This window comes from Excalfactoria chinensis, chromosome Z, assembly GCF_039878825.1.
Source record: "Excalfactoria chinensis isolate bCotChi1 chromosome Z, bCotChi1.hap2, whole genome shotgun sequence".
In the NCBI taxonomy this organism is placed as follows: Eukaryota; Metazoa; Chordata; class Aves; order Galliformes; family Phasianidae; genus Excalfactoria; species Excalfactoria chinensis.
In genome coordinates, this window is record NC_092857.1 from 18526484 (window position 1) to 18539259 (window position 12776).

At 44.3% G+C, this 12776-nt stretch overlaps 1 protein-coding gene across 1 annotated transcript in view; it reads left to right on the forward strand.

The window, feature by feature from the left end:
- Positions 1-240: 240 nt before the first annotated feature.
- Positions 241-12776, forward strand: part of ZSWIM6 (zinc finger SWIM-type containing 6) — a 107501-nt gene continuing 94965 nt past the window's right edge. Inside the window, exon 1 of the mRNA XM_072359584.1 lies at positions 241-742. Coding sequence (XP_072215685.1) covers positions 241-742 — 502 coding nt within the window. The remainder of the gene's footprint in view (positions 743-12776) is intronic.

Below are 12776 nucleotides of genomic sequence, written 5' to 3' on the forward strand. Positions count from 1 at the left end.
GGGCGTGGCGGCGCTCACCGCCCTCCGCGCGCCTTGCTCAGGCCGTTCTATTTATGTTTGTGACGGCGATTTGCATACGGCGCCACCCCCCGCCGTCCGCAGATGGCAGCGGGGCGGGCCCTCCTCGCCGTATAAGGCGAAAGGGGCGGGGAATCGGGGGGTCGGCGGCCGCTCGCTGCCTTCCTGGTGCCGTTTATAGGGTACAGCCACTTCCGCCGTCTGCTTAGAAGCGGCGCGATCATGGCGGAGCGCGGTCAGCTCCCTCCCCCCGCGAAGCGCCTCTGCTGCAGACCCGGCTACGGCTCGGGCTGCAGGCCGGGCGGGCGGGTGGGCGGCGCCGGCCACGGCGGCGGAGCGCTCTGCGCCGGTCCCAGCTCCGCGGCCGCCGCCGCCGCCCTGGGGCTGCTGCCGCTGGGCAAGACGCAGAGCCCCGAGTCCCTGCTGGACATCGCGGCTCGCAAGGTGGCGGAGAAGTGGCCCTTCCAGCGGGTGGAGGAGCGGTTTGAGCGGATCCCGGAGCCGGTGCAGCGCAGGATCGTTTACTGGTCCTTCCCCCGCAGCGAGAGGGAGATCTGCATGTACTCTTCCTTCAACACCGGCAGCGACGACCCCGCCGCCGCTCCCGGAGGGGCCGCCGCCGCGCCCGGCGGGGCCGCGGACGCCGCCGACGAGAACCGCCTGCCCTTCCGCAGGGGCATCGCGCTGCTCGACGGCGGCTGCGTCGATAACGTCCTGCAAGTCGGTGAGTCACCGGGCGCGACGCCGGGCCCGTGTCGGTACCGCTCCCCGTCCCCTCAAAGCCCTTCTCCCGGGGTGGGCTTTGCGGCCCCTCTGCCCTCGGCGCGGGAGGGTTGCCCCGGCCCGGCGGGGAGCCCCGGCGCGGCGCTGTCCCTTTAACTCTCGCTGCCGGTAATCCGGAGCGTGTAATCCCGCTTGGGTCTGCCCCCTCCCAGCGCCCACCCCCGGCAATCCGGGTCACCGCCGTACCCCGGGCCACAATGGGGAGGAGGTGCCCCCCGCGCACACACCTCCCCGGTGGAAATGAATCAGCAGAAGGCGGCCCACGGGGGTGTTCTGCGTGCGTGTGTATGTGTGTGTGTGTGTGTGGGGGGGGGAGGCTGGGATGCGGTGTGCTCGGAAATAAAGAAATAAAAGCGAATGCCAGAGCCTGGTTTGAAGGAGGAGGAGGAGGAAGGGGGGGAGCGGCGAACAAAGGCATTTCTAGGGCAGCGGCGAGCTGCAGGGAGGGGGCGAGATCCGCAGCGTGCGGGCGTGGGGTGGGAGAGGCTGGGGGGCACGGGGCCGTGACAGCGAGCCGTGTGTGTGCGGGGGGGCCGCGCTTCCTCCCGCTGGAACAATGCTCCCTCCTCTTCCTCCTCCGCGTTTAAAGGGCTGCGGGGCTCGGTGCTCCCCTTCTGCGAGGGGGGGTGCGCCTCGCCCCGCCCCCCCCCCTCCGCGGACTCCCCCGTGGTGGGGCGAGGTGTCCCCCGTCTGCGCGTGGGATCCCGAACTTCCACGCGGGGCGTGGGGTCTGCTTTGTAGCCGGGCACTTTGTTCTCGTTTTCGTGTTTATCTCCCACCTCTTAAAGGGAAAGCTAGGCAAATAAAGGATCCTGCTCGGTTTCCTGATTGCTGTTATTTATTTCAATGTAGAAACGCATCTGTCTTTATTATTTCCCCCACCGTGCATCCTGTCCGGAGCCTTTTGTTCACTTCACTTGCGCTCCTCTATACGGCCGTTTATTTTCGCTGCTGCTGCTCCCAGCCTCAGTGCCTTTTTCAGAGCTGCATTTGAGACAGTCTTTTTCTTTTCTTTTAAAACCTAATTAACTTTCTTGTAAGTTTCGTCCTCTGACTTTCTCTCCTTTCCAGAGGTTGAGATGTGGCTGTGGCTCCTTGGGACTGGCAGAACCAGAAGCAGAGCTCTTGTAGTCGAATTGGCAGCACTGAGGCTTTATTTTTTTTTTTTCCCCTTCTGCTCGCGCTTGATTCTGTTTGCAAGCGATGAGGAATGACAGGAGTGCACGTAGGGAGGGTTTCTTGGATGATTACATTTAAGCCAGGAATTCACTGTGAAAATAAAGCCAAGGGGCGATAAATAAAAGATGCAATCTTCTCCAGGAGACAGACACCCAGCGTGGGCTTCGCTGTGCTTGCTTTCAGCGACAAAACAGGGCCTCAGCGAGGAGTTGTGAAAGGAAAAAGTAACTTGTTGTATAGCTCCTGAAGGGGAGGGGCATTGAGTAGTGTTGGCAAGGGTCAATGCGAAGAGAGAAAATATGCATAAATACAACTGAAGTGTTGACTGCTGCTTCTGGAGCTCTCTAACACGTTCCAGAGAAATGCTGAAAATACAGTTGTGTTGTGTTTTTTTTCCAGCCTTCCATTGGAAAGCTGTGCTCCAGCTGTTGATGGTGAGTGTCTCAGTGCTCTGGCAGCACCATGGTTGGGCCCGGAGCTTGGACAGGGCTCTGTTGGATGGAGAGCTCTCATGCAAAGCTGGTGCTGCAGCTGCTGCTGGGCTGGAGGGTGCGACTGACCCCTGGCTTGTGACCGGTTCTGTGCAACACGGTGGGGTGCTGCCTTGGGATAGCTCTGGTGGATCTATGTGAGCAGCGCTCGGTGGCCTTTCAGATGTGAACTTGTGTTCTGTGCAGTGTGAGTAATGGAAACTCTGTAAATGTTTACTGTCGCACTGTGGAAAAGTGCGGCTGTTGGACAAAGTGCATTTTATTATGTATCAGCCCTAACAGCCCTACTTGTTTTAGCGATGATCACTATAAGGGGAATGCAGGTCTGGTTAGTGATGGAGAGGAACAGACTTTGCGTCGGTAGTTAAATGTACCTAAATGCTTCTGGATTCTACATTTCTTACTCTAGCCTGGTATAAACACTTGGACGGTCTCTTCACAGTGACTCATTTCAAGTACTAGAATTTCAAAAACCTCGTGTCTACATGCTGCTAAGAATTGTCACGTGCTCCCATGTCATCTTACCCACCTCTGTCTCACACGTGTCATGAAAAGAGCAAAAGGAGCTAACATGTCAGGGATGTGCACAGCCAGTGATCCGACATCAGGCTGCCGAGAGCTCTGTGAGTGGATTTGTCCTGGCATGACCATTAGCATCACTTAGTTCTGAAAGACTTATCTCCTGAGAAACTGGCTTAAAAATTCTGCTTGCATCTAACTTATTGATGGCTTATTTTGGTATGTTTCAACTACAAACCCTTTCATAAAGGGTTTTCTTTTCCTTTAAGATAAAAAAAAATAAAATTAAAAAAAAAAGTATGTTTCTGGAATAAACCTTTTCAACTATAACATAGAGCTCTCCTACTATATATGTTTCATTTATTTCAAACCAGGTATTTTTAGTAAAGATTGCAGGCTAAGCATGAAAGCGCTTTGAGGAAATACAACAATCCGGGGGAGAAATTAGAAGTTGACTGTGCTTTGTTTGGCATTTGCATGAAGATGCCAGGAGTGAGCAGACAGTTTTAGCTGGCAGAGTGTGTATTTGGTTCCTGAGGTTAGTCCTGAATTAGTGTACAGCCCTGCCTTGTCGTCACAGTGGTGTCTGTCAAGGTTAGGAAGAGGTGTGATCCCTCAATAGCACAGTTGACCTCTGGCAAGAGCCCTTAATGCAGCTATTCTAGGAGAAGGGAAAAAAGCCACCCTGTGCTCTGGTAGGATGACTTTCTGCTTTGGGAAGGGCAGAGTCTGCCTTTACTGCCGTGGCAGTAAGCCCTGCTGCTGTATCTGCGTCCACATTAGAACCACTTGAAGTGGTTTGATACGTCACGTAAAGTACTCCTAGAATGTCTTCGTCTGTCTTTAATTTGAGGTTGGTTTGTCTTTACTGCGTAGACCTTGCTTGCTCATACAGGTCTCCCTTTAAGGTGTTGTAGTCTTTTCCACAGTAGCACAGGACTTTGTAATCATGGTAGTCATGCCTCTTAGGTATGAATGGCAGGAGAGTGAGTTGGAGGGAAGAAACTTCCAAGGGAAGGAAAATAATGTATAGAATTAATTGATGGGCACTTACCACAGCCCTGGAATTTAATATTCATGTTGTGAACTGGGAAACTACCTTGTCTGGGAAGAGTGTTCAGCTGGAGTGTTGTTGGTGTGGAGCAGCAGATGTAGTTTTCTGAAGTCCTCTGGTGAAATGTGTTCAGAGGGATGCTTCCAAAATACTGTGTTTGATTTCAGGAGAAAACAAAACAAGTGAAGCTTCTCAAATGTAAAACAGTAGTTGGAACATCCTGGATGTTTCTTTGTCTGGTTCTTAAATGAAATCAAAACTTGTGACTTTTTCACCCAGTTTTCTCTTAACGCAAAGTATTTGACTTGGTTGCTTTCATCATCTATTGTTACAGAAGAGCTACAGGTTGGTGGTTGCTTTCAAAACCAGAAGAAGCCATCATTCTAGGAAGAGAAAGCTTTATAAGAGTCCATTGGTAGCTGCTCCAATTCTGTCTAAATGCGATATTGTAAAGAATCAGACGTACATGTGTAGTAATCAGCAACTTTCTGCTCCTTTTGGTGAATGGTAATCCCAGTTAATAATTTTTTCATTCTTCCTAACCATCTTTGCCCCAAATAGCGTGGAGTTATACAGCGTGTAAGACAAGTGCCATTTCTTTTCTTTCAAGATCTAATTATTTGAATATCAACAATATAATGTGAAACACCTTTCTGTTGATTATAACCATACAGGTACTTTATTAGAAATCTGTCACAGGCATTTGTGCTATGCACTGAGATGTACCTTTTAGCAGACATGATCATCTTCACTAATACATCTATTTGCTGATGAAACATACAGGACACATGGATTTAGCTTTTCTTCTAAATAATTAAAGTAATATTAAATTAAGTAATAAAGGTAGGGCTGTTATGTTATTTGTGAATGTAAGTACTGTGTTCTGCATTAACTTCTTGGAGTCCTGGTATGTCTGGTGACCGTTTTCCAAGGGGAGAATATTGTACTGAGGTTCTTCTCCTGGAAGAGGCAGTTTACCTACTGACATGCCACAGAAACACGCATAGTTTCTTCAGCAGACAGCCCAGCGTTGGGGTTTGGTTAGGAACTTATGACTTAACAAATTTTAGATTACTTGTTTCATACAATACTGTGGTAATGTAGTAAGAAAATAATGTCTGACTTTTTGCTGGGCTTCTTGAGTTGCAACCAAGACCACTAGGATTTTGCAAAAATACCGTCAGTGATGACAGTTTGGATTAGCTTTAAGAAGCGACTACCAATATTTCCAGGTTCAGAGGGACAAGTAAACTCATTTTTAAATATTTCTTCCTGAAAGAGGGACGGCTGAATGCATTCCAGTTTCCTTGTTAGATTTGGAATGCAATGTATTAGTTAGGGAACACACAAGCTATTTTCAGTGCATAGATGTGTGTATTCTGATGATGGGCTATCCTTGACCTTGAAGAATTTCTTTGGAAAATTTTCTTCTTAAAAATAAATATTATAAAGTGGAGTTAAGGGGTGGGGGGAGGGAATTATAAAAAACTTTTCTTTTAAGAGTAGATCAATAAACATGGTAAACTTAAAGTCAGCTCCTGCCTTTTTTGAGTTTTTCTAAAATTACCTAATCAGGATTTCAAGAGAAACTAAGCATTTTAGTGATCACAGGAAGCGCAAAGAAAAACCTTATCCAGGCATGTGCAGCCTGCAGCCTGGCCCAGCTCGCTCTGCATCCCAGCTGCTGCCCTGTGGCCCAGCACGGCCCCTGGTGTGCACCCACCGCTCCCCAGCAGCCCAACTTTGGTGTGCGATGGTAGATATTTGCAGTTCTGTTTTCTGTCAACATAAATACACAAACTGGGCATTTTCAAATGGAGCATACGAAGTTGCAACCAGACGTTCAACTAAAAAAATATGACAGTGTCTCTTTACTTTTGTAAGCCCTCATTTACTGTAGAGAAGCACTCTGATCTTCACAATCAACCTATTTCATGTCATTGCTTTTTGGCAGCACGTACTTTTGTGGTCAGCTGTTGTCATGAATGAAGTGCTGGAGTAACATTTCACTGAAAATCACAACCACCTTGAGAGCTCACAAGACTTGCAGGTATTGCCATTGAGCAAGAGATTGGTGCGTTAGTTCCACGCAAACACAGTCACGTATCCCATTAGTTCTGGGTGTTTGTTGCTCTCCTTTTTTGTTTTAATATCCTAATATTTTAAAAATATTATAGACGGAGGTTGGTTTTGTTACTTCTATACATGAACTACGTTGTATATTTTGTGAGGGCTGCTCCAAAAGTAATACCTGCTGTTTTATTACATTGGCCCACAGTGTTGGAGGCACATGCTGGTGGTAAGGTGATGAAAGTAGAATCTTCCCACCAATGTTGCATTCCATGTTGTTGCTGCATGACAGGTGGCAGCAGAGGGGCACTCTGACAGAATGGTGTCTGACATGGAACTGTGTGAAGCTGAGGTGTGTCATTAAATTCCTCCATGCGGAAAAAAATGGCACCAATTGACATTCATCGACACTTGCTGAACATTCCTGGAGACCAAAAAGCAGATGTGAGCACAGTGAGGTGGCAGGTAGTGCATTTCAGTAGTGGTGACAGTGAGGCTGCTTTGCTGGTGCTGATTTTGACAAGCATGGCATGCGAGCTATTGTTCATCACTGGAGAAAATGCACAACTAATGATGGTGACTGTGTTGATAAAGAGTCTTCTGTAGCTGGGAATTTGCTCTATCAAAAAGCATCGTTGTGCTCAAGCTGGTGCAGTTTCCATGGAAATATATATATAGGAGGCATTACTTTTGGAGCACCCTTTGTCTATGCAGCACAAAACTATTCACTAGTTGCGGCCCAGGCAAGGCAAGAGATTGGGCACTTGTGCCTTGCAGTCTTTCCACATAACTACAAACAGTAGAAACAAATAATAGGATAAGCCTGCAATAAGACAGTGTCATTGCTGTGCTAGAATTTAGTGAGTTGTTTCCAGTTAAAATTGTAACAAGAGCAAAAAAACATGCTTTTATGGAAAAAATTAATTATGGACTTGACCTAACAACTTGCCGTTCTTCATTTTTTTGTCAGTTTTCATGTTTCTCATGTTTCTTATTTACCCCCTAATTTCAAGGCTTTCCTCAATTTGAAGAAAACAATTTCTGTTTTCAAAGCTGGCTTTCAGTTTTAAGAAAGTGATTCCATCTCTGTGTACAGACAGATGTTTTGATATGTAGCCGTTCTTGAATTGGAGCCAGTCATCATGCCAGCAACCGATGCTTTCTCTGTCTGTCTCTGTGCCATCGGAGATGAATGATTAATTAGAAGTGAAATTTGTGTTGAAGGGTAGGCTGAAGCTGTTTAAAAGTCAGCCTTGGACAAATTGGTTTTCCTTAACAATCACTAGCTGGTTGTTGGCTTTTGCCATAGCATTTGATGTTCTTCCTTTTTTAACCTGTATAAGACTGAAGTTCTAATTAAAACCTACTTAGTGAGAAGTAGTATATTATCATGTATAGCAGTTCTCGCCAGTGAAGGTTAAAGTATGTTGGGAGATACTCTGAAAGATGTATCTGCATGCGTTCAGTTTTTGTATCATCTACTATTTTGGTATCTAGTTCTTCAGACAAATCCCGAAGTTTTGTAACATTAGTGACAAGACAAAACATTAGTGTGAAGCTATAGTACTGCAAGAAGGCAGCTAACACCCTTTCACTTATTTTCTCTTTAGTTAATTTTCTTTAGGGATTAGGTAGAACATACTTCATTAAGCCTTTCTGAAAATCGAAAAACAAAATGTGAAAGAGGGGCATCTTTAACTGTATTTAAAGCACATTTTAAGGTAATTGTTATGTGCAGCATCATGCTTTAAAAAGACCTTTATCTTTGCTTTCCGTCTAACCCTTTCCTCTTTGCTGCAAATGAGAGCATTTGACAGTCTTGGAATATCTGGGAATTTTTGCTTTGGAAACGCATGGGCAATGGCTGAGAAGGTCTGACGTTAATTGGGAGGATGCAGCAAAACCTGTCAGTAAATTTAAATACCTGCTAGTAGAGCTAGCTGATCAGATAAATCAAAGCTCGTTTACTGAATTAATGTGCTAAAAATTCAGGTGTCTTACATTTTGTCCTGCTTTATTTAACAATCTGCCTGTTTACATAAGTCATCTTTCATTGTTAATTGGTGTCAGACCTCTAACGTTCTATGGGGCTGCTGGAAAAATAAGTGTGGAAAAGTGGCATAATAGGAAGAAAGTTAACAAAAGTAGGTGTTAATACATCTTTATTGAGTCTGTGTGACTTTATTTATTTATTTTCCAAGAACTAATTGTTTTCAAACGATCATTTTAAAGGCTGGGAAAATCAAACGTTGCATAGCCGTATGACTTCTAAGAAATGAGACACTTTGTTGTACGCAAGCCAAGTTTTGCTGCTAACTGGTTACTGACAGCCAGTAGTAATGCAAATACAGTGCAGGAACTGTGCAGCTGACTACAATGTTTAATTTATACTGACTAATGAAATAAAGAACATTTGACCATTGAAGCACTTACGACTGAATAAACTGTTTTATAGAGTGTGAGACAAATTTACAGTCTGTAATACAGTAGAGGATCAAGTTTGCATGTACTGTGCTTGTTTCTGTATTTCTAATATTGTGGGTTTTGGAGATAGGATTTTACTAGTATTGACTCTTTTGGGCTTGTTTCCACATGCTTCAAGTTTGGCTTTTATTTTTTTTTAATACTAATTGTTTTCTCTCTTGGTACCTGTGTTCAGCTATATGCTTGCCTTAGTGGTTGTGCAAGGCCTCTGTGTCAAATCAGCTTCTGGCTTTCCCTTGTCAAGAGCATCTGGTGAGTTTTATTTATACTTGGTTTCTACACTGAGCTCTGATACTTAGGCCAGCCTGAAGTTCAGTGTCTCTCCATCTTCAGTGATGGTGGATGGAATTGCTATTCTGTGGCAAGTATAAGCAACTGCGCCACAGTATGGTCTTAGGATGTCATGTACCTGGTGGCCAGTCATTTTTGACACTAGCTGAAGTTCTGACCATGGAATAATGGCAAATAAAATGCCTGTGTTAAGAATCTATTAATAAAAATGTCAATCAGTAATCATCCTGAAGCTGTCTGGAAAGTGTGAGAAGTTTTGTGAAGAGCGTTATAGTAAGCAGTCCATTGCTTGCACAGCAGCAGTTGCCTCAGTGAAGTACTTGCATTCCTGCTTGTGTTTGTGGAGTACAATGCATCATGTGGAAAAGTTGAGACATAGTGTTAGCAAAGCACTTCTTTACATATTTACAAAGCTGAGCTTGGTGACCACATTAAGCACGACTTGTGCTTCAAGACAACTCTGGTGAGCCTGGTGAATCTGAAAGCTCAAGAACAGGGAAAATAAAATTAATTATTTAACATACTAGCTACATGGAGGAAACCTGGAATGCCTTTCTTCTGAAATACTGTGTTACGACCAATGACAACTGTGCCAGCTGGCTGTAGTGCTGATGTACATGCAGAATGACTCTCAGTTTTGCCTTTGGTTTAAGTTGTAGGCTGAAGCCTTGCAAACTGACTGTTAGCGTCTCATGGTTAAAATATCAAGTCAGTAATATTCTGTATTTATGTTTGGATTTAGAGTAGCTGTATTACATAGAAGTGTGAAAGTTCAATTTTACTTCTAAAGCAGAGGGATAACATAAAATGTGTAACTGTGGTGTTAGATTTTTAGCTCGTCATTATTGCAAGTCATGATCTGCATGATCTGTGAGGTAAGAGTCACGCAGCTTTCCTGGTCAAATCTAAATGCATGAACTAATAGAAATGACTTCAGCTGAATGCGCTACTAACGTCTGAATGATAGACAGTGACTAGAAATAGGACTTGATCTAACAGATGCCTTGGCAGTCTGGTTGGATAAGGAAGCTGAGAATAGCTTGATTAGTGCTATTTGGATATTTTAGAAGCAGCATATTGCTTAGTTTTAGTGATGATTTTCAGTGACCAAACTTTACATTATGTACCCTGGCAATAATTTATAGTCTTAATTTCTAAGTGGTGACATAGGTGGTATATGTAAGTGGCTGCTTGGTGGCAGGTGTGAATAACTGGTTAGGAGTAAACAAGAGTTCAACTCATTGAGTAAGATATACTTGAAGACAAGAGGGGTAGTAAGATGGTGAGCTTAACTTTATAGGTGGGAGACTAGGAAGAAAAGTGATGACTCGTGAGATAAGGTAGAGGTCAAAGAGCTCTGTAGATTCCTGAATAGGTGTGTTTAATGAGGTTATAGTCTGAATGACTTGCTTCTCCCTCTTTGTGATCTGCTTTCAGAGGGTTTTATTGAAGGCATGAAAGAGGATAGATTTCTCCATTTCAAAAACTTTTGTATAGCAGGTTAGCAGTCTAACTTATCTGTCTTTGTAGGTTCTGAAACTGCAGAAATATGTAAAGCTATGAAGTGAATGGTTGCTTGTTCTGCCCTCTTCCTTTCTTACATCCTAATTTCAGTTTTGGAAATTCAGCGTATCTGACACTATTTTTCAGAGATTGCTGACTTTTCTGTTAAATAGAAGGTTATTTGTCAGACTGCTCTTTATCAAAGCAGAAGCTATTTCTGTTATGTCTTGTTGGAGACTCCATCATCTGTGGTTAAAAAAAAAAAAAAAGACTTTTTTTATACAAGTGGTAAACAGATTTATTTATGTGGTTAAATATGCATTGATGAACTCATGTTACAAATTAATTTTATTTTAAGATATAGTAAATTTTTGTTCTTAATTGTCTTAATTCTAATCAGTAGGCAATAAATGGCGTAATTTTAAACCATTCTATTCTGGAAAAAGTCCAAGTGTTTGTTTTCATATCCTTTTTATTTTTATTTTTTTAATTATTTTTTATTTTATTTTATTTTATTTTATTTTTGCAAAATAGCAGATCATTGTGGTACCCAGAGTTGTGAACAACTGCATTTTATTTTTGAGGCCATATCTTGTGCTGACATAGGGACAAGAACTGGGAATGCACTGGAGAAGATAGGATTCTGGTGACAAACATTGCATGGGCTTGTTAGACACTTCTTTAGACAAAGGTAGGAAGAGAAAAGAGAAGAACTGGCTGCGGTGGTACAGTCTGAAGCTATAAGGTCTAGAAACTGTTAGGGACAGGAGATAACATGTAAGCACTGAAAATGCAGGGATAATGTGAGCCTTGTAATCTTAATAGGAAAGCGATCCAGTTTTGTGGGATAGGGGTTGTTAAAAGGGAGGATTTGTATATGCACCACTGGTCAAAGAAGGGTGCTGATGTCAGAAAACTGAAGACTCTCAGTGTGGAGAGTAAGCTTGAGAGGAGTGTGATGGCAGTAAGATCAAAGCAGCTACTCCCTGATTACTCAAATTGTGGAATGATAGCTAGCGAAATGTTAGGCAGGATAAATGGGGAAAATGTGAATCATGGATACGCACTTCAGTGAATCCCTGCCTGTTATGAGGTCCATCTTCCCCTCCCTACTTGAATAACAAAAGGAAGTTAACTAGAAGAGATAAAGTATTGAGAAACATCTACTGAAAGGAGGAAGCAGAGGAGGATGACTGTGCAGTGAGACACTAAGCTGTGATTTTAGGAAGTAAAAGAAGAATCACACAAGCCAGTGAAGGTCAAAAGTCTTCTGCTTGTAGAGGTGCCAAAAAGTAAAGCAGTCCAAGTACTGCTATGCATATAGAAAAATCTCCAATAGAGACCTGAGTGAGAGCTGTTCAGTGAGAGGACACTGCTGGAACCAGCAGAGACTTGATGGAAGAACCACATTCTAGACAATGACCTCAGCACACTCAATTGTTTGGCCATCGAAGAGAGAAGATAGCGATGTGGGGAAGGTAGTAGTTTGGGTCAACATGAGCACCTCAGGTAGAACTTATGTGCATGAATGAAGTGGGGTAAATCAGTAGCGTAAGAGTGAAGAAGTCTGTATAGCAAGGCACAGCATGCATGGAAATTTATAGGTAGGTGGAGGGGATTACCTGTAGCTGTGTTCTGTGCCAGGCCAGCCTTGCCTATGGCCCTGGTGAGGAAGCATGTGTCCTAAGCCTGAGTGTGGGTCGCAAGGTGTGAGGAAATAGGGAAAGAAGTGAAAGCATATCTTGTGCTTGCCTGCTGCCAGGTGCTGCTGCTTTAAAGGGTGTGATTGCAGTGAGGACTAGACAAGGAAATGCTACTGAGGTAGCCTGTGACTTGGTCTTCACTGAGTGTCTTGGTGCTAGCAGTGCAGTCTGGCTCAGTGCAGGCTGGAGGGATCTGACCTGCCTGCCACAGCCCCTGCAGGGCTTGGGGCTGCCACACGCTGCTTGCAGCTTCTTCCAGGCTTTTGGTCAGGTGTCTTTCCCACAGGAATTGTATGTATCTGTGAGTAAATGAGGCTTTTTAGAAATACATACTGTAGGCATTGAGTATCAGTGTCCAGTATGGTGGCTGCAGGTCAGGGAGGGGCTCTGTTAGCTCCAGCTGTTGTACTGGCCAATGAAACATGGGCTGAGGCATAAGGGTGCTGGATGAATGAAATCCTGGGGCCAGTGGACTATGGTCCCCATAAATGCAAGCTGAAAGCTCAAATATAAGCCTAGTGTCAGTCTTTCTAAGACTGGTAACCTTGGGTTGCCAAACAGATCATAAATGACAAAGACCATAAACCTTTACTCAGACAGAAGTAGAGAATTGGAAACTGTATTTCCAGTTACAGTTTAGCAGCATTATCACCTTACTACCCCTTCCTTTTTTGAGGGAGT